This window comes from Perognathus longimembris, chromosome 2, assembly GCF_023159225.1.
Source record: "Perognathus longimembris pacificus isolate PPM17 chromosome 2, ASM2315922v1, whole genome shotgun sequence".
Lineage (NCBI taxonomy): Eukaryota > Metazoa > Chordata > Mammalia > Rodentia > Heteromyidae > Perognathus > Perognathus longimembris.
The window spans coordinates 66919782-66941529 of NC_063162.1; the positions used below are offsets into that span (position 1 = coordinate 66919782).

Here is a 21748-nt window from a genome sequence, read left to right on the forward strand (position 1 = left end):
GCTTGAGCACTGTCCCTGGCTTCTTTTTGCTCAGGGCTAGCACTCTGCCACTTGAGCCACAGCACCACTTCTGGCCATTTTCTGTATATGTGGTGCTGGGGAATTGAACCCAGGGCCTCATGTATACGAGGCAAGCACTCTTGCCACTAGGTCATATCCCCAGCCCCATTCCTCATTTCTTTAAACACTAAAATCTGCAGTAGAAGGCATAAGCAAAATCAACCAACCTAATTTATGGGAATGAAATGAACAGCTCAGTGTTTTGCTGGCCCCAGATGGCTATGAAGCACAATCCTTATGTCTCAGCCTTCTGAGTAGCTAGTATTATAGGTGTGAGCTACTGGTCCATGGCTACAAAACAGTCAACACACCTGACTAGCAACATGAGAGGAAATGCTCTTGTCTTTACATTAGAAAATTCAATGTGTATCCGTAGAGATCCCTGGGAGTTTCCAGAAAGCCCAGCAAACTGGTGGAAGTTCACCTGATTCCGCAGCAACACAAATGTTGTGTTTCTCTTATTGTCCTGTCACGGGGAAGAAAACGATTGAGACAAAGTTTGCCATTGGAAGAGTAAGTGTATTGGGAGTCAGGGAGCACAGCCCAAATGGAGCAGGGGCTCAGGGATGACTTTCATACAGGGCTAGCTTCCTCCTCAAATTCCACGGTCACGGGTGTCTGCAGCTGTCCTCTCAGGATGGGCTTTCTGCTGGAGCAGCCATAGAGGGCGATGCCCACGACACTGCCAACCTTGAGAAACAAGGATCAACTCAGAAAAAGGAAGCCAACAGTTGGCTCCAACAAGAGAAGGAGGAAAGCAGGACATAGTGATAATATTATGACTGTTCTGAAAACAGACATTCTAGACACCAGAAGACCACACAAAAGCAAAACTGGTTTTCCTAGGTAGAATGGCAGGATTTAGGGTGAGCTTATGCTACTCTTGTTAAAATAATTAATCTCGAAAGGTTTAAAAGTATTATTTATATTTTGCTTTAAGGGCTCATATCTGCTTGTGGTAGACAATTGGTCGGCATCGAAGGGGTCCAGAAGCTTAGAGAACAGCTTTGCTATCTTCCCCTCATTCCAAGGAATCACACGTGGGGACAGTGCATTCCAGACTATGAAGTCCCTGAGATTCACTGGTGGGCTACCTGTAAATGACAATTTGCTTCAGTGACCAGCACCCTACGTTGGACAGTTAGGTATACTTCTATTCTGGACTATTGGAATATTAGTTTGAATAAATAAGTAAAGTTTTTGGTTTTGTCTTTCTGGGAATGTTTCTCATGCCCTCAGTGTGGGACCCTACTGGTTCTAAATGCTTGGTAGCAAAGCTCGTGCCAGCATTCAGTCAGTCACGACACCCTCACAAGTAGTAGTTGTTAGGGTTTTGTTTGTTTGTTGTTTGTTTGTCCTCCAGGTCCTCTCACTTGTTTGACTGATACTCTCCACTTGAGACATTCCTCCAGCCCTGTCTTTTTTATGGCTACTTTTATTTTTTGTTGGTTGTAGGGCTTGAACTCAGGGCCTGGGCACTGTCCCTGAGACTCTTTGTGCTCAAGGCTAGCACTTTACCACGTAAGCCACAGCACCACTTCCAGTTTTTGAGTGGTTAATTAGAGATAAGAGTCTCACAGGGACTTTTCTGCCTGGGCCAGTTTTTTTTTTTTTTTGCCAGTCCTGGGCCTTGGACTCCGGGCCTGAGCACTGTCCCTGGCTTCTTCCCGCTCAAGGCTAGCACTCCGCCACTTGAGCCACAGCGCCGCTTCTGGCCGTTTTCTGTATATGTGGTGCTGGGGAATCGAACCTAGGGCCTCGTGTATCCGAGGCAGGCACTCTTGCCACTAGGCTATATCCCCAGCCCTGCCAGCCTCCTGAGTAGCTAGGATTACAGGCGTGAGCCACCAGTGCCCTGCTGATGGTTTTTTTTTTAAGATGTGGTTTCAAAACCATTTTTTTCTGCAAAAACTGGCCTCAAACTTCTAGATTTCGACTCTCAGTCTCCCAAGCTGCTAGGGTTGTAGACATGAGCCAATGGCACATGGCCATAAGTAATATTTTTATTTTTATTTTTATTTATTTATTTATTTTTGGACAGTCCTAGGCCGTGAACTCAGGGCCTGAGCACTGTCCCTGGCTTCTTTTTTGCTCAAGGCTAGCACTCTGCCACTTGAGCCACAGTGCCATTTCTGGCCATTTTCTGTATATGTGGTGCTGAGGAATCGAACCCAGGGCCTCATGTATACGAGGCAAGCACTCTTGCCACTAGGCCATATCCCCAGCCCTAAGTAATATTTTTAGATAGCTGCACTTTTGGAAGTCATAAAGTCACTTTAATAGCTATTTATTGCTTTTTAGTGTGAATTAAATTCCCTACCATTAGCCATCTAGCAATTTCTAACTCCCTAAAAAGTTATTTTTAGAAAATAAAAAACTAGCAAATGCTTTATGAGTATCTTATGACAAAAATGAGATGTTTGTCATAAACTATGCATCCGTCATTGAGAAATCCATTGGGTGCCCAAGTGAGCCAGGCACTTAGGCCAGGGCAGGGAGAATATGGAAATCTTGGGCGTTCTTCCTGATTCATGGCGAGTTGGGGGGACTCACAGCTTTTCTGAATGCTGACACTGATCAGAAGACGTTCACAAAACTGCCAAGGAGGCTGGGCATCGTTGGCTCACACTTGTAATCGTAGTGGCTCAAAGCCAGCCTGGGCAGAAAAGTCCACAAGACTCTTATTTCCAATAAACAACTGAAAAAAGCCAGAAGTGGCTCTGTGGCTCACATGGTAAAGCACTAGCTGTGAGCACAAAGAGGCTCAAGGGACAGTGTCTAGGCCCACAGTTTAATAAAGTCCCAGGACCAGCAAACAAATGAAAAACCCTGCCAAAGCATTAGGACTGCCAGGCTTGATTTATCCACTACCCTAACCGAGTTCAGCCAAGATGTGTCTTTCACAAGAGGGCAGAGGAAAACAGAGAGGCTTGGGGGATCCTCGGGGCCCCTTTGAAAGTTTCACCCCACTTCAACTCTGCCTTTGATTAGAGGAAAGGTAAGGCACATACACTACACTGCATGCTCTGACTTCCCCAAGTCTTATATTCTCCAGTGGTGTCAGAAAGCCCCACAGGAAATACTGCATGGGTTCCCTTAGCCAGGTACTTGGGAGCCCTAGTTTTAGTAAGAGTTTTCTGGGGATTCTGACCTTCCAAGAGGCATGGAGACAGCAACACCTTGTAAGAGGCCCCTCTCTGGGAGCTAGAAAATAAGCACAAGCCTGCCAACCTAGTTTCTCTGTTTATCACCTAAGCCCAGTCACCACAATTTGAATTGCCATGGAAGTGACAGTCAGTCAACACCTTTGGTACCTGCCCCAGACCGGGTACCCCTGGGTAGGGGCTCTTCTTGAAGAACAGAAGCTGGCTTATGTAGCATGGACTCTGCCTTTCTTCTTGAGCAAGAGTGTGCCCGGACAGGCCACCAGGTAAATGCACCTGGACAGAGCCCAGGCTCTGAACAGAGCTCTGAAGGTTGTCATGAAGAAGGATCCAGAATTCCATCTGCCCAGTGCTCACGTGGAATCGACGCTTCTGGCTCAAAGAAAGACACCTCTGAAAGCAGAGCATTTGCAAGGCAAATGAGCAAACCCCTGAGTTCAGATGGAGGAGAGTGACAAGACAGCCTGCCTGAACTTAGGTCAGGTCCATTCATCTAAAAGGTATAGATAGAGGATGTAATGACAAATAATACTAAGACACAAACTATTTTCTTTCTTTTTGGCACACCATTCTGGGAATTTGCTCATTTAAAAATAATCTTTTTTTAGGGGTTCTTAACTCATCAAAATAGGGTTTCATACCATTACACCCTGAAGAGTCAACAAGTAATGTGATAGCAATGCTTTTGGGCATAGACTAGAGTAGAATGTGAGAAATATTTGAAAGTATGCTAATGTATAGCTATGATGATGATGATTAAATTTATTTTATTATGCTTTGGGGGGGGCTTGAACTCAGGGCCTGGGTACTGTCTCACTGAACATTTTTGCTCAAGGCTAGCATTCTACCACTTAAGAGTCACAGCGCCATTTCCAAATTTTTGGTGATTAATTGGAGGTACGAGTCTCATGGACTTCTTTGCCTGGGCTGGCTTTAACTTTGGCCCTCAGATCTCAGTCTCTTGAGTACCCAGTATTACAGGCTTGAACTACTAACACCCAGTTTAGTATTAGATTTGGATGGAATATTCATTCAGTCCCCACTTTACCAAATAGTTTGGTAACTGAAAGCTAAATAAGCCAACAGTTATGTGTGGGAGGGTTGATAGATTGCAGATACAAAGCCTGTCTACTAATTTACTGTTTCCAGAAAGCACTGGCCATTTCACCATGTGAAACAAAAAATTCTGAGATACTTTCCTAAAGTTACTATCACAGAAGTAAGATTTGATATTTTTGTTTTTATCAGTTATAGATCATCATGGCTCTGTTTTAAGCTAATGAATGTAAGAAAGCATTTGCATTCCCTCACATTTTTTAAAACACAGAAGATAGTCTGACAAATGATGCTCCTATGTCAGACATCTCCCTAATTATCCCAATAAACATCTATCAAAACATTAGGGGGGCTGGGGATATGGCCTAGTGGCAAGAGTGCTTGCCTCGTATACATGAGGCCCTGGGTTCGATTCCCCAGCACCACATATACAGAAAACAGCCAGAAGTGGCGCTGTGGCTCAAGTGGCAGAGTGCTAGCCTTGAGCAAAAGGAAGCCAGGGACAGTGCTCAGGCCCTGAGTCCAAGGCCCAGGACTGGCAAAAAAAAAAAAAAAAAAACATTAGGGACACTATACCATTATCAAGAAACACGTAACATTGAAATAACAATCTCCAAATATCAAAGTACCACCCAGTTTACACCCAAATAGGACTTCAAAGGAAAAACAAAAAACAAGGAAGAACAAGGCAGAGACCAGTCAAGGACACACACATGTCCTTTCTCCATTTGATGTCCCCCCCAAAATAACTAGAGACTGTGAGCAAGAAGCTGGCCAGCACAAGACCCTCCTCTCTAAATAAACCTATTATCTTTATAAGGTGCTTCTTACTTGGACATTTTAAGTGATTACTAATGAAGATTAACATGGGAGGGAGAAAGCAGCTGCATTTTTGTTGTTGGGGGTCACATACCCGAACTGCCCATCGTCTAATGAGCAATGTGCACAGCCCTGCAACCATGTTCTTATGGATGGATAAAATATGTCACTTACTAGCAACACATCTGAGATGACCTTCATTCCTTCTTCTCGTAGGTAGTCCTTATTTGTCAAGATTTTTTGTGTGCTGGCTTCCCAGACTCCAGAAATGAGAAGGATAAATTCAAGAACAAATCCTTTGTCAACCACAAACCTTTCCAAGAACTGATCATGAGCCAAGAGTGTCCGGGTGTACCTGAGAATGTGTGCTGCGCTACCAAAGCTTAACTACACGAAAAGAAGAGATATAAAATAAACCATTTTTTTTTACATTCACAATGCATATACTTGAACCTCTCGTTATTAATAGAATTAGAATAATTGAACTTTGGGGCAACAGAATTAGATGGTCCATGTTTGGTGGGAAATGACCCAGGAAAGGAAAAGGAACCCCAACAGCCCTTTAGGCATTGATATTATTTGGTTTGAATTCTAAAAGCCACTTTACAATCCTTTTGCAAATCCTTCCACAGCCTTCTCTGCTCCTATCAGCTGCTGCAGTTCTGTCCTCTAGCCACGTTGGACTCTTTTTGTTGTTGTTGTTGGTTTCTTTTTTCCTGGTCATGGAGTTTGAACTCAGGGCCTGGGCATTGTCCCTGAGCTCTTTCATTCAAGGCTAGTGCTCTACTACTTTGAGCCAGAATGCCACTTCCAGTTTTCTGGCAGTTAATTGGAGATAAGAGTCTCATGAACTCCCCTGCCCTGCTGGCTTTGAAACTCAGTCCTCAGGTTTCAGCTTCCTGAGTAGCTAGGATTTCAGGTGTGAGCCACTAGTGTCCAGCCATTGCTACTTCTTTCAAAACAAAGTTCAAAAGTCCACTAAAGTTAGTTGCACCATGGCCTAAGTTTCTGCAGTTTTGTCATTCCCCTAATTCTGGGACTTGGCATATTTATTAAAGTGCATGTGTTTCTGCATTTACTTTTATTTAGCAATGTCTAAACCACAAGGATCAGTGCTTTTCTTCTCTGTCCATTAGTAGCTCCTAGCAATCATTAATGCGTGTTCGTGACAAAATTAAGATTCTGACATACATATTCAACCAAAGCATTTTTATAAATACCATTTATGATCAAATTGTTTAAAAACAATAAAACTAAGCTAGTTTGGAAATGTAGTTAAGCTACTATGGAAGGTCCTATCAGAGAGGTAACTGGTAGCCATCAAAATAGCACTTCAGATTTAAATACCCACCAACCAATGTGAAAAGTGCCTTAAAGGATATACTATGGGAAGGGGATGGGGGGCACACAAACAGAGGGAGAAAGGGTGAAAAATACAGTCATTACATTCAATGTATATTATGTAAAAGTTGAACTACCTAACTTGAGGGGATAGATGAGATTGGGAAAGATGGGAGAGAACAATGGAGTGAGAGACACAGATGAAGATTCATAGTACTCATAATCAGACTAGCGAACTGGAACCTCTTTGTGCAATGACTTTAAAATAAGTATTAATTAAAAATCCCTGTTGTTGTTAGCAGGGCTTGAACTCAGGGCCTAGGCTCTCTCTCTGAGCTCTTTCACTCAAGGGTAGTGCTCTACCTCTTTGAGCCACAGCACTAGTTAGTTTTCTGGTGGTTAACTGGAGGTTAAACTCTCACAAAATTTCCTGTCTGGGCTAGCTTTGAACCATGATCCTCTGATCTCTTAGCCTCCTGAGTAACTGGGACCACAGGCATGAGCCATTGGCGAACAGTTTTACATTTTTAAGTAAGAATATATTGTGACCATATTTTACACTAAAGTCAGAAGAAAGATGTACCTCAAATAAAGATTACAAGAAGCATTGATGTGCTAGAATAAAGTCATATACACATTGCCTTAATTAAAATGAGTTTTTCTCTCACATCTCTGAAGATTTCGTGAAGGCAGCATGGGAAGAAAATAAAATTGTCCAAGAGAAAGAAATGTCCTATTTCATATTGAGTAGGGAAGACAGTACCCTCACCAAAATGTTCATAGCATAGTGCTTTTTTTTTCCTTAAATCTATTCCAAATTTCTATATGTAGGAATAAAATTCTCCAGCCATGATTCAAAGTAAAAAAAAAAGTCATTCTAATGAATTCTTAGAAGAAAATCATATTTCAACTGAAATGTCAAACTATAGCTCTGGGAAGTTATACTCTTTAAGAACTGGTCATTCAAAATTATGCAATAAAAACACGCTTGCAAATAAATAACACTTACCTTATGAGGAAGGCTTATGAGATCTCTTAATATAAGAATAGAATCAATCCTTTCTTCCTGATGGCAGAAACAAGCAAAGTAAAAGGGAGAGGGGAGGAAGAAGATCTTTTTAATGTAGAGCAGACTTCATGCTGTCCACCTGACACTACCTGGATGCCAGTCTTTTTCTTACAAGGCTCAAGTTTTCCTTCTAGCCTAATATTTCTCCCCCTGTATGTCCCTGGCCAGCCTCACCATATTCTATTAGGAAACTGACATGAAGGAGGAGAAAAGAGGACAGAACCAAATAGAACTTGGAATAGGGTCTGAGATAATGAGAGAAAGAGAACCATTCAAGTGACATGTACTTTTTCTTCCTTCTTTCTCTTTTCTTTTTCTTTCTTCCTTTCTTTTTCCATTTATTTCCTTTCTTCCTCCCTCCCTCTTTTCTCCTTCCCTCTGTCTCCTCTCCCTTCCTCTCTTTCTCTTTCTTTCTTTAATTCCTTCTCCCAGCCCTCCCTCCTCTTCATTTCTTTCTTTGTTTCTTTCTCTTTCTGTCCTTCCTTCTTTGCAGAAGCATTAGTAGAATTATCTGCAGTGCTGAATTACTTATATCACTTTCTTCTTTGTAAACCAGTGACACTGATTTGCAAAACGTCTCAGCAAGGAAGAGAGAGAGACTGTGGCCATGAATGGGGACAGGCTGCCCAAACACTCTCCTTCCTTGCTTGTCTTTCATAAGTGTGAACACATGCCAGGGAGCCAGCCATGTGCCGGGGGCCAGAGGGTCCCAGGCCTCACTACTTTATGCAGGTTCACAGATAGTTTAGCTTACCCAACTCTGGGCCATACCTGATCTACAAACACTAATTTGCACAAGGAAGAAATGAATGCATCCTGAATTTGTGACCACCAGCCACATGAAGCACTTCTGTTCTCCATAACCAAATGTCTGAGGATCTCAGTGATCATGGTGATGAAGTTCCTCGTTTCCCTGTGACTCCCCATCAGCTGGAGGATAGACAGGCTCTTCAGGCTGGAATTATATCTGAAGGAAACACCAGAGGTTATCATCGTTGAATACACATAGCAAAACTTTTCATCCTTCCTGCCAAGGGTTAAGCAGAATTTATTCTTCTTAAGTGGATTAGTGAAGAAATAGAATGATACAGAATGTTTCTCTATGCAGAAGAAACTCTAAAAAGACAGAGCACAGTATCATACCAAAGTCCTATAAAAAGCGTCTTTGGTCAGAATTGAACAGGGTACAAAGAAGCCAAACTGATACTAATATACCTGCCCATGGCAAATAAAGAAATGTGGTCCACACATGACACCCTAGCCACTCAGAAGGCTAGGGTCTGAGGATCGCAGTTTGAAGCCAGTCTGGGTAGGAATGTTTGTGAGACTCTTACCTCCAATCAACCACCAGAAAACCAAAAATGGTAGAGTACTAGCCTTGAGCACAAAAGCTCAGGGATAGTTCCCAGGGCCAGTATGAGAGAGAGAGAGAGAGAGAGAGAGAGAGAGAGAGAGAGAGAGAGAGAGAGAGAGAGAGAGAGAGAGAGGGAGGGAGGGAGGGAGGGAGGGAGGGAGGGAGGGAGGGAGGGAGGGAAGGAGGATAAGCCCTGTATGTGTGAATCAAAAAATAAGAGGGAGAGAGAAAATTCATAACTAATAATACAATCAATAATCAATAGAACAATGAGGCAGAAAATCTGTCTGTCCATCAGTTGGTCTATTGCACGCTCTCTCTCTCTGACTCAAACAGAACTAGACCAAACAAACATTCATAGACAACTTTTCCTGAACAAAAGAAAAAGATACCTTCTTCTCAAGTACACATCAGAATTTCTAGAACACATTATATAGGACATAAGACAAAGTATGTCCTCTGATTATGATGGCATTAAATTTGAAGTCAAAGATGAAAACTTGGCAAATGCACAAATCAGTGAAAATTTAAAAAATACACCTTTCAATAATTAATGGTTCAAAAAAGCAACTGAAAAGGCAATTACCAAATACTTTGAAACTAGCAAATGAAAACATAACACCGTAAATCATATGGGATGGAGCAAAGACACTGCTGGAGGGAAATTTATAGCTGTAAACATCCATTTTTTTAAAAAGCCAGGCAGGGCTGGGAATATGGCCTAGTGGTAAAGTGCTAGCCTCATATACATGACGCCTTAGGTTCGATTCCTCAGCACCATATATAGAAAAGGCCAGAGGTGGTGCTGTGGCTTAAGTGGTAGAATGCTAGCCTTGAGCAAAAAGAAGCCAGGCACTGGCACTGAGTTCAAGCCCCAGGACTGGCAAAAAAAAAAAAAAACACCAGGCATAGTGGCTTGGACCTATAATCCTAGCTACTTTGGAGGCTGAGATTTGAGGATCACGGTTTGAAGCCAGCCTAAGCAAGAAAGTCCATGAGATTCTTATGCCTAACAAGCTATTCAGAAAAAGCCAGAAATGGAGTTGTGACTCAAATGGTAGAGTGCTAGCCTTGAGCAAAAGAAGCTTAGGGTCAGTTCCTATGCCTTGATTTCAAACCCCAGGACTGGCAAAAAAAAAAAAAAGGTAAACAAAACCCAAACAATCAAAAGGAAAGAAATGACAGAGATTAAGACATGAATGACATAAAGAATACAAAAATCAAAGGGAAAGTCAATGAAACAAAAAACTGATTCTTGGAAGAGATCAGCTAAGCCCAAATTAGCCATACTGATGATGACACAAAAAGAAAATAATATAACTACTAAAATAACCACATAGAATAAAAAGGGCTTTGACAGCCTACTGTTTTTGAAGAACAGAAAATCTTGTACACCAAAGTATTAAAGAATATTAATGAAGTGGAAAAAATCCTAAAATGATATAAACTACTCAAATAGTCTCAAAAAGAAATTTTAAAAAGTGAATACTGATGAGACTGAGTAAGTTATAAAACCTACCACACAAAAAAGCCATACTCAGGTTATGTCACTGATAGTTTCTATACAGTGTTTAAAGAAGAACTGACATCTAGCTTCCACAAAACCTTTGAATAGTTAGAGTACAGAGCAGTCACTTTGGAAATATCACGTATAGCCATACAATCATTATTCAGCAATACAGAAGAAGATGGTAGGAATTCACAAATTCATTATATACATATATATATATATATTCTCAAAACTTTCACATATTAAATAAAATAAGTTACTAAATATCACATTTTGCATCATCCCACTAATGTGAAACTTCCTAACTAGATAAATATGTAGACATGAAGTAGATCAGTAGAATTGTGTGTGTGTGTGTGTGTGTGTGTGTGTGTGTGTGCACGCGTGCACGTACTGGTAATGATGCTTGAATTCAGGGCCTCACAATCTTGGTTGGCTGTTTTCACTCAAGGGTGTCACTCTACCACTTAAGCCACACCTCCACTTCCTAGATTAGTAGTTATTTGGGGCTAGAATGAGGAAGATGAGTGGTGGGGATACAGGACTGCTAGTGAGTACCAACCATTGTGATCCTGAAAATGTTCTTTTTTTTTTTGTTTTTTTTGCCAGTCCTGGGCCTTGGACTCAGGGCCTGAGCACTGTCCCTGGCTTCTTTTTGCTCAAGGCTAGCACTCTGCCACTTAAGCAACAGCGCCACTTCTGGCCATTTTCTGTATATGTGGTGCTGGGGAATTGAACCTAAGGCTTCATGTATGGGAGGCAAGCTCTCTTGCCACTAGGCCATATCCCCAGCCCCCCTGAAAATGTTCTATGATACAGATTCTGGTAAGGCTTGCTCAATTCTGTACTGGATGAACTATCTAGTGTGTAAAATGCCTCCGCAGAACTGCTGTTAAAAACGCCGGGCACCAGTGGCTCACACCTGTCATCCTCACTATTCAGGAGGCTGAGACTGAAGATGGCGATTCAAAGCCAGCCTGGCTGGAAAGTCTGTGAGACTCAATCTCCAATAAACTATTAAAAAGCTGGAGGTGAAGCTGTGGCTCAAGTAGCAGAACGCTAGCCTTGACCAAAAGAAGCCGAGGGACAGTGCCCAGGCCCTGATTTCAAGCTCCAAGACCAGCACAAAAAAAAAAAAAATGAAAGAAAGAAAGAAAGAAAAGAAAACCTGTTAACCCGCCGTGCTGCCATTTCCCAGAGAAATACAAATACTGTTCTAGTACAGACAACTGCATGGCAGTGTGGTACTCACAGGTCCTCGCTGAGGCAGCTGTTCCCATGGAAACGGGGCATCACGGTCACTGCCGCTGTGCATGGCTGCACCTTGGAGCCATCTCCATCTGTGATCTCCATGGAAACCATGACTGTGGGGAGCAGGACAGGGGAGCATCATTCTGGACACATGCTGTGTTTTTGGAGATGCCTGGGGAAGGGCAGGCTGGATCCCACACAGGTGCCAGAGAGGGAAATCAAGGCTGGGCAACGGTCCACCAAGGGTTGGGGTGACATTGTAAGTAGTCCCTAAATGATGTCAACAGACTTCATAGGTCTAGAAGATGAGAAATAACTGATGGAGGGGACCTCAGAAGACAGGGAATGGCAGGAAGTGACAAGTCTGAAATGCTTTAAGAAGTGGGAGTTGGGGAGGCCTTCTGGTCCCTGAAGATGTGCCTTCAGAGGAAGATGGAGGCCATGGCTTCTCATGTCCATCGCTCTTTTGTGCCGCCCAAGAGACCAGTGGGCCTTTCCCACCACTAAGTCCCTGTACAGAGTGCAATGCCTTGACAGTCCCAAAGTGGTGGGACCCAACAGTTATAGGACCAAAACTCCAAAATCATGAGCCAAAATAATGTCTTTTCTTTGTGCCAGTCCTGGGGCTTGAACTCAGGACCTGGGTGTTGGACTGAGCCTTTTTGTTCAAGGCTGGTGCTCTACCACTTGAGCCACAGCTCCACTTCTGGCTTTTCAGTGCTTAATAGGAGGTGAATGGACTTTTCTCATGGACTTTTTCTTATAGACTTTCCTGCCTGAACTAGCTTCCAATTGTGATTCTTAAACCTCAGCCTCCCGAGTAGCTAGGATTACAGGCATGAGCTACCGGCATTACAACTTGCCAACCCAACAATCCTTTACTCCACATTTTCTTTAGGGGTGTGGGGGGGGGGCCTTGATTTGTTTTAAGCTATAATAAGTTCAAGATTCACCAGATAGAATGTATTAACTAGTAAACAAGAAATATCAAAAATATCCTTTGGCATCTTAACAACTGCATTATATTTCATTTAAACTATAAGACATAAAAATGCCTAGCTATGGATTATACTCCTAATGCTTTTTTTTTTCCACACTAAAGGCAGGTTAAAAAAGCAAGACAAAACACCAAACTCAAGGTGAATAAATAATTTCAATTTCTAGGCACATAGTTTCAACAATGTTTACTTTTCATAAACCAGGATAAAACAGCAAGTGGGCATAAAGTATAGCAGCCATTCAATTATGACTTACCTTTGTAACTGTCCAAGGGCTCCCCAGCTGGCAGTGCAAAGTAATAGTGGGTATCTCTCCCACGGTACAGGGTGTGCTTGGAGCCATTTCCTAGCTGGTAACTAAATTCGTAGTGAAAATCCTATCATTGGATCCATAGAGAGGAAAAAGAAACAGAGTAGTTGAACACACTATGATTGGCATCGTCACTAAACATTCACCTGCAGCCTTCCTCGCACCTGAAAACCTATTTTGCACTCCAAGAACAAGGTGAATATTGGTGACACGCTGTCCCTGATTTCCTGACCTGCAGAACTCCTGTCCATTGGACCAGTAGCTTCTCACACAAAGTAAGATTCTTCCCCCAGGGTCCACTGGAGAGCTCTTGTTTCCCTGATGTCTCCCAACAGCAAGAAATCAGACTGTCTGCCCTCCACTCAGGATGAAGAGAACTGCTCTACTGGAAGACATAATCCAGACACCCAGACGGCACAAAAGAGGCATGGGGGCCCAGAGTTTAAAAACAAAAGTTATTAGAATGAGGCCCTGAGGCTGAGCGAGGGCCTTGCCCCTCCTACAAACAGGCAAGTTTCAGAAGGAACAACATGGGCAGGACAGAGGGCAGAAATGGGAGGTGTCCACCTGTCCACAGAGAGAAGAGGAAAATGGTGCCAGGATTCCAATATGGCAGCTCCCACTTATTCTATCACCTGACCTCAGGAGGGAGCGCTGGACCCCTCTACACCCACACTCCCCTCAGATCCTCATAAGATCCTATGCAAAGAATCAGAGTGATCTTCAGTGCCCAGCTTAGGAGAGAGGTCAAGCTCAGGCTAGAGACATGCTCTGGGATAAAGCTGAGCCTCTTCATCTTGCCCCCAATGCCTGTATGTGCCGTGTGAGCTGCAACCAAGTACCCCAGGGGAATCCCTAGGAAGCAGGTCCACCTTTCTTTGGGGGGGGGAAGGGCTCTGTGAACCTCTATTGCTAGTGTAGGATTGGCCCTATTCATACCCTAGCTACTTTCTACATTCACAGATAGGGAAGGCCAAAGCCTTCTGTGTCTACTGCTTGCTGTGTGGAGCTGTCTGCAACTTCTCATAAAGATGAGCAGTTTGAGGACAAACAAGGGCTGTCACGTACCGGCTTCCCTGACAGGCAGAAAATACTGAAGATGGTGTGTGCTTCCAGGCCATGGTGGGGCCGCACCTGGCAGGCCATGTCTTGTGGAGTCGGGTTAACTGTGAAGTAGAGCTGAGCTCTGCCTCGTAAGCCATGCTTTGAAGCTAAGAGAGACGAGACAGAGATTTCAACCAGAGCGGAGGACCTCCGTGGCAGAGGGTTGAATTTGATCATACACACTTATTCCTGCTGACTCAAATGGATGCCCACAGTGTTTTGGTACCCTGTGGTGTGAGTATGTGTTGGGATCCACTGAGCCCTGGGGAACAGAAGCACTAAGTGGGAAAACCCATTTTCCAGACCCTGGGAAATAAAGGTAGACAAGGGAGACTAATTTTCTACTCAGGAGTTAGACAAAAATCCCAAAATCTCTGGGAAAAGAATGAGGATGCATGGCCAGCACACCCAAATTCCTTGAGATTCACTGACCGCCTCAGTCTCTCTCTCTCTCCCTCTCTCTCTCTCTCACACACACATACACACAAACACACTGATGAACTTCCTTGAGATTCACTGACTGCCCCAATCAGTGTCGTACACACACACTGATGAACTTCAAGATTCACTGACCGCCCCAGTCTCTCTCTCTCTCTCTCTCTCTCTCTCTCTCTCTCTCTCTCTCTCTCACACACACACACACACATACACACACACACTGATGAGTTAAATTTACAGCATGGATACAATTTGATATCTTCTCTTTTTAGTTGTATTATCACCACAAATATTTTCTGTGTCACCCTGCAGTAACATGGATGAAATAGTCATCTGAATCACTATTGTGGATAACAACAGCAGACATTCCACTGGGCAGATGCACCCCAATCTGCATGACTGTTCCTCCCCCAGGATTACTCACTATTTTCTACTTCCTGGTATTACTAGCCACTCACTGATGATCATTCTCATGCACAGAAAAGTATTTTGAACTTTTAGTATATTTTTCTTGAGATGGGCTATTAGATGGAGATTTGTAAGTCAATTTGTTCAAAATCTTGGTGATAGGGGCTGGGAATATGGCCTAGTGATAGAGTGCTCACCTTGTATACATGAAGCCTTGGGCTCAATTCCTCAGCATCACACATATACAAAAAGCCAGACGTGGCACAGTGGCTCAAGAGGTAGAGTGCTAGCCTTGAGAAAAAAGAAGCCAGGGACAGTGCTCGGGCCCTGAGTTCAAGCCCCATGACTGGCAAAAAAACAAAAACAAAAACTACAACCATCAAAATCTTGGTGATAATTGCCACCGTGCAGGGCACCACTGTTTAGGGCCAGGGTCTGACCAGACACTGTTCATATGCTATCTGTCCTCAGATAAACCACAGAGAACAGATCCTCTAACACAATAAAACCCAACAGGATAGAGTGAATAATTCTATCTGGATGGCCAGGACAATCTCTTCAAAAGCAGATATGATTTAAGTGGGCAATCTGGGGTTCAGTGGTCAGAAAGGGACATGGAGATGTGAACGGGCATTTGGCCAAAATAACCACAAGGGAAGATGGAGCCGCAGGGCCATAGGGTGGTCTATGTGATAGCAATGAGTAAGGCACAGCAACAGGAAATTAGGTGGGGAGACATGTGGAGACCAAGCTCCCCTCTCTCAGGTAGCTGCACTGAACCTGGGGCTATGAACGGGCTCTCCAGAGGCTCCAGTAAAGAACGTGGCTCATCTAAAGGAATGGCCTTCAGTTTATTACTTGGACAGATTTCAGAAGCAAGAGAGAAAGAAGTCTAATGCAAGGGCAAAGATGTTTGTTGAAACAAAAGCCATCATTCATCTTCTTTTGGCACAAGCAGGGGTCCGGGGCTTTGTATGCAAGCTGTGGCTGTGCAGGGTGCAAGTAGATATTCACAGCACAGACAATCCGGGTCTTTAGTGACTGTACAGAATCCCAGTTTCAGATGAAAGTTAACCCTGTGCTTCTTCTTAGGAGATAGGCGCGCACACACACACACACACACACACACACACACACACACACACACACAATGCCAGACTAGAAATGAACGGTGGGTTGTGGTATATTTTGCTGTCAACAAGATAGAGCTTCACTCTGTAGCCTAGGCTAGCTTTGAGCCTCTCATCCCCTTGTTTTAGCCTCTTCAATGCTGAGATTCCAGGCATGTGTTACTACACCTGGTTCATGGTCGATTTTAATGAATGTTAAAAAAAAATGTGGCTACGGAAGCAAACTTGTGTATGAATATAAATTGCTCCATCCTCTGTTCTTTTTATGAAATGGAACTAAATACCTTATGAAATGGAGAGAAATGTCTAGAAGTTACCCAACAGGATGATCTCAGATTGTGTCACAGCATAAGTGTACAGGCTGTGAGGGCTGTATGTCAGTGAAAGCAAGCCCACAGCTGCAAGCCCACATGGAACAGGACAAGGACACCTGCACAGGGCAAAACGGAGAGGGGCTACAGACTCACATGGAAGAAATCCATTTGTTAAGTTTTATAACACAAAATGTAAAATTTAAAATGGCAGCTTTTCAGCCTTTAACCTGTGCACCTAAAGTGTGTGTGTGTGTGCGCGCGCGCGTGTGTGTGTGTGTGTGTGTGTGTGTGTGTGTGTGTGTGTGTGTGTGTACTGGGACTTGAAGTCAGGCCTCAGTCTCACTTAGCTATTTATGCTCAAGGCTGGTGCTCTACCATTCAAACCACACCTCCACAGTTGGCTTTTTGAAGGTTCTTTGGAGAAAACAGTCTCATGGACTTTTGTGTGCCTAAACTGGTTTTGAATCATGATCCTCAGATCTGTCTCCTGAGTATCTAGGATTACAGGGCATGAGTCACCAGTGCTGGCAACTCCTAAACATGCACCCAATTCTATGAGGGAAAGCAAAACAGAGTAACATAACCACAACCTGCTGATGCCCTCTTGTAGAAGGCAATGGAGAGGGAAGGTAAGCATAAGAGATGGGGAGAGTCAAGAACCACAAAATTGCTGGAATGAGAAGTGATGATCACTTCCTCAAAAAACATATGAGTGTGACCAAACCTTTATGATTCCCTAACACCAAACTCAACTGGCCAAGTAACATACCCACAGATGCTTGTAGAACGTACATCTCTCCACTGCTCAGGGAGTATGGCTTTATTGTCACAGATGATCCTGTGATACCTATAAGAGAGGGGGTGACCACATAAAAATAATGGTCAGTGGATTCTGAGGGGCAGGAAGACAGGCAGAATACTGGGGGTGGGTTCTACCATTAGAGCAAGGAAAAATATATATCACAATTCTATGTTCCATGTCCTGGTTCTCTGTGGAACTGTTGGGGTTTTCCCTGGAGGGATGAAATCCCATCTCTCCACTCCTCCCCCAGCTCAACAGAAATAATATTCAAGGGTGGACGCATCAGCCTGGGATCAGACTTCCCCAACAAGAGACTACGGAAAGATCTTACTTTGTCTATAGTAGGCTCCGTGTTTAGTTTTGCTGTGTGTGAATTTAACTACAAAGTATGATTAAGATAGGCTGAAACAATTTGCAAACTTTTTTGGAATATTGGCTATTATAAACATGCTTAATCTGACCATAGCTGCTTCCTCTAAGAGCGGCATTACTCCCTCAGGAGGTAAAGGCTGGCCCTGTACTGCTTTCCTGGAAAGTGGGAGACATCTCAAAGGCAAGATCCAACATACACAGGGATAACTTTTAAACAACCTCACTTTACCTGCCAAAATGTCTCAAGAAAGGAATAGGGAAGAAATCACTGCACTATGAAATCCAGAACAATGGTAAGCCTACCACAGCAACTCAACAAAGTGGGTGCCATCTGTGGCCCTGTTGGGGAACACTGGTTAGAAACCCATCCTTCAGAGCAAGCATCGTTCATGTGAGTGGTTCACCTGCCCAGCGAGAGGCCATCCAGACAGGGGACTCCGAAGGGCTGGCCTCTGGGCAGGGCCTCCTGGGACATCAAAAACAAGCACTTCTTTGAGTAAAAGAGGTGTTCCTAGAGGGACAAATGCAAGCAGAAGAGGAAAAATGGCTCCAAGTATTTTTGTGTGCTAAAATGGAGGTTTTAGAAGAAAAGGAGGACTAGCATCCAATCTCCTTTGAAGCAACTGTGAATTGCAGGATAGCTAGAGCAACTTCGTACCTGACGCTGTGTAGCCTTGGAAGACAGCTGGGCTGACCTGGGCCTTGCGCCAGTCGATCATGAGAACTGGCTCCACTCTGCCTGGGGAGAGGAAGGGACCCAGCAGACCATCCCCGTCATAGGGGCTCCCCGTAGCATGGGTGCTTGGTCCTGATCCAGGGGGGCTGATACTGTTCCCTGAGAAGATAAACCCAGACCATGGGTGACAAACAAGTCACAAACTTCCTGAATAATGAACCATTCAATGTTGATGGTGATCACTATTGCAGGACACTTCAGAGCTGAAATAATGACTTTATCAACTCAGCAGAGTCAATATGTTGTCATATAACTTGTCAGCCAATTCTGTGTTCTTTTTTTTCCCCTGTAGATTAGTTGATAAATACTTCATATGGTTTAACACTGGGCCCAGGGACTGGAGACCTTGTGAATCAGATCAACCAAATCCTTGCAGCTAGAATGTCACAGAAAGGGAGTTAAACAAACAAACAAGGAAACAGCAATGCAAAGTCAGTAAATGATGGGGAAAACATAAAGCAGAGAAAGAGAACCTCACTGATAGACGGGGAGCTCAAACACAAGGGGTGGGCGGCAAGCCCTTGCCCAAGAAGAAACTACAGAACCGAGATGAGAATGAGCTCTGGCGAGATCTAGAGAAAGAAGTTTCCTGGTTGAACCAAAAAAAAACAAAACAGCATGTAACCATCTGCTATGTGGGGATCACTCAGCCTTCATCCTGCCTGTGGGGGCGGGGAGCTGCTGGAGGGGCTGCCAGGGGAGCTGAAAGAAGGGACAGTTGCATTTGTGACAGCAAAGTCCTCATGTGGTTGTAGGGGAGTAACTACAGACAGTAGGAACAACTAGGGAGATGGAGGCTACCATGTAGCCTTGGGGTGGGGGGGGGGGGTAGAGAATGAAAGATTGATGGTGTTAAGGTATGAAGATCAATTTAAGGGCTAGAAGTGTGGTTCGGGCGGCAGAGGACCAGTCTTAAGTGAATAAAGACAAACGAGAGGCCCTGAATTCAGATTCCAGTACCTGCACATATACACACACATAAAGAAGACCAACTTGAGAATTCAGATAATGGTCATGGAAACCAGATATAATACCAAGATGAACCACTGCTTGGAGACTAGAATGACTCCTATCAGAAAAGGCCATGGTATCAGTGCAACAGATTGGCGCTCCTCTTTTTCATCCATTCAGTGTAAACGTGAATAAATTGTAAAACTTCTAAAACATTCTGTACATTATGATCTTTTGATATCCCAAATCAAACCTACACCCAAATCAGCACCAAAAATAAGTTCTGGTGGAGGTCTCTAGAGCTAGTCAATTCTCAGCGATAACCAGGGGCAGATCTCGGAAATGCAAACTGCCAGAGCCACAGCCAGAGTTTCTATCCTGGTTGAGCCCACTGAAATGATTCCTATTAGCAAATTCTAATCCGCCTGTAGCCTTACTCACCCCTCCCTCAGAAACCCCCCTGAGGCTCAGCCTCAGCTTTCCCTCACGCCTGTCTTCCACCTCCTGACCACTCTTAGGCACCCTTCCAGGCCCTGTCTGTGGGCCACACCTGTTTCCACAATCTGGAAGTATAACTGATTTGCTTTTCTAAGTCTCTCCTCTGCCTCATCACATAGAAAGGAGCATGAGGAGGGCCAAAGGATCCAGAACATTGGAGGCAGTTGAAGATGACCATCAAAGAAAACACTACAGCGAATCAGAAACACAACACATCCACTCACTGTTCTATTCACCCCACATGAATCAGTCACTCGGGGTACAAATAAATCATCTACTAAGTCCTTCAGTTGACGAGCCATTCTCTGATCATCTACCTGATCACTAGAAAGATAGATCCATCATTCACTCATTGCCCATCTATCCTCTAAACACCAACCAGTCATTCACTCCTGTTCACTTGATGAACCAACAAATCATCCTCCGATCATCGATTCCCCCAAAGGTGGACTCACTGCATGCTGATGCAGTAGGTGCTGAGCCCATTCTGGAGACACAAGTGCAAGCTGGCCATAAAAGCTTTTCTTAAAGAGACAGGCACAGCTAAACAGTATTAGATCAGATGCCACCTGCTTCAAACAGGTAGGAGAACTCTGGCGGGTGAGAGTATGGGCCAGCCTATTGCCCTTTAACTCTGGTGTGCTGCGGTGGCTTGGGTATGAGGGAGAAGCGTGGTGAACTGGGATTCCAGAAGTGGGTGTGGGGAAGAGGAGATACAAAGCCCGCCTGGACAGAGGAGAGATCACAGGAGCAATCACCTGGCTGTCTTCCCTGGGATGGCACTGCTTCTTGGATGTCGCTGTAATAAGCTTCAAAATCTATGTGAGAAGACAGAATAACAACATTTCTTTTTTTAAAAAAAATATTTATATACCTTTACTGAAGCTTGAACTCTAGGTCTCATGCTCTTGCTTTGCTTTTTTTTTATGGTGCTGGTTGTGGGCCTTGAACTCAGGACCTGGGTATTGTCCCTGAGCTTTTGTGCTCAAGGCTAGTGCTCTACTGCTTGAGCTACAGCTCCATTTCTGGCTTTTGGGTGTTTAATTGGAGATAAGAGTCCCATAGACTTTCTTGCCTGGGCTGCTTTCAAACTATGATACTCACCTCAGATCTCTGCCTCCTGAGTTTCTAGGATTATAAGCATGACCCATCAGCTCCCAGCATCTTGCTTGGCTTTTTGTTCAAGTCTGTGCTCTACCGCTTGAGATTTTTGCTGATTAATTGGAGAAAAGAGTCTCACAGACTGCCCAGGCTGGCTTTAAATTGAGAGCCTCTGATCTCAGCCTGCTGAATGGCTAGGATGGCAGGCATAAGCCACCAGTGAGTGCCAGGCTCAATCATATTTCAACTAAAACCACAATTTACAAATGTGGACTGTGAAACCAGGTCTCTCTGAGGTGGGTGAGAGTTCTCCTTTGGAGGCCACCCTGATGCTGAGCTGTGAAGACGGCGTGTTCCTATGGTGACACATACCATCCAGGGAAGAGGAGGAGCTGGGCAGGGTCCAGTCTCGCTCTGCCAGGGACTCTGACTCTGGGCTCTTCCGACCATCCTCAGGAGACTCCCCTGGGGCCATGGTATCACCAGCAGTGGGAATATAGTGACCATCTCTTGTGGATTCCAAGGACAGGCTCTCCATGACAGAAATGATTAGTGGGGCTAGGGTGGAGAGTGAAGGCCCCTGTGAGGACAGTGTGGGTCTTCCATCACCATCTGCCATGTTTGGATCTGCCGCCTGTAGATTGGACTCCGATGACTTCAAAGCAGCCTCAAGGGCCGAGGCACCCAGCAGCCCCACGGTGCTACAAAAAGGAACTTAGATACAGACAGGACAGTGTTAAAATTCTGGAACAACCATCTGTCTTTTCAAAAAGTTGACAGGTAGAAAGAGCATGTCTGCTTTGAACAAACCCCATGCGACTTGGGTGATAAAGGGGTGTGAGCGCCACCTGGTGGTTTGGAGGCCAACACTGGACACAACAGGAGCACATGGAAACAGGAAGTCACCACCGCTCTACCCTCTGGAGTTTGCTCTCCCAGGCTCCACACACACACCAGGGAGG

General features: G+C 44.2%; 1 protein-coding gene across 1 annotated transcript in view; it reads right to left on the reverse strand.

Moving 5' to 3' along the window:
- The window catches only part of Pkd1l1 (polycystin 1 like 1, transient receptor potential channel interacting), a 97713-nt gene that overhangs the window by 48139 nt on the left and 27826 nt on the right, over positions 1–21748 (reverse strand). Inside the window, exons 13-25 of the mRNA XM_048337025.1 lie at positions 21159–21500; positions 20444–20503; positions 18159–18335; positions 17096–17173; positions 14001–14143; positions 12879–12999; positions 11626–11737; positions 8281–8476; positions 7450–7506; positions 5274–5486; positions 3375–3617; positions 640–750; positions 372–526 (exon numbers count right to left, since the gene is read on the reverse strand). Of these exons, the coding sequence (XP_048192982.1) occupies positions 372–526; positions 640–750; positions 3375–3617; positions 5274–5486; positions 7450–7506; positions 8281–8476; positions 11626–11737; positions 12879–12999; positions 14001–14143; positions 17096–17173; positions 18159–18335; positions 20444–20503; positions 21159–21500 (2008 nt within the window). The remainder of the gene's footprint in view (positions 1–371; positions 527–639; positions 751–3374; positions 3618–5273; positions 5487–7449; positions 7507–8280; positions 8477–11625; positions 11738–12878; positions 13000–14000; positions 14144–17095; positions 17174–18158; positions 18336–20443; positions 20504–21158; positions 21501–21748) is intronic.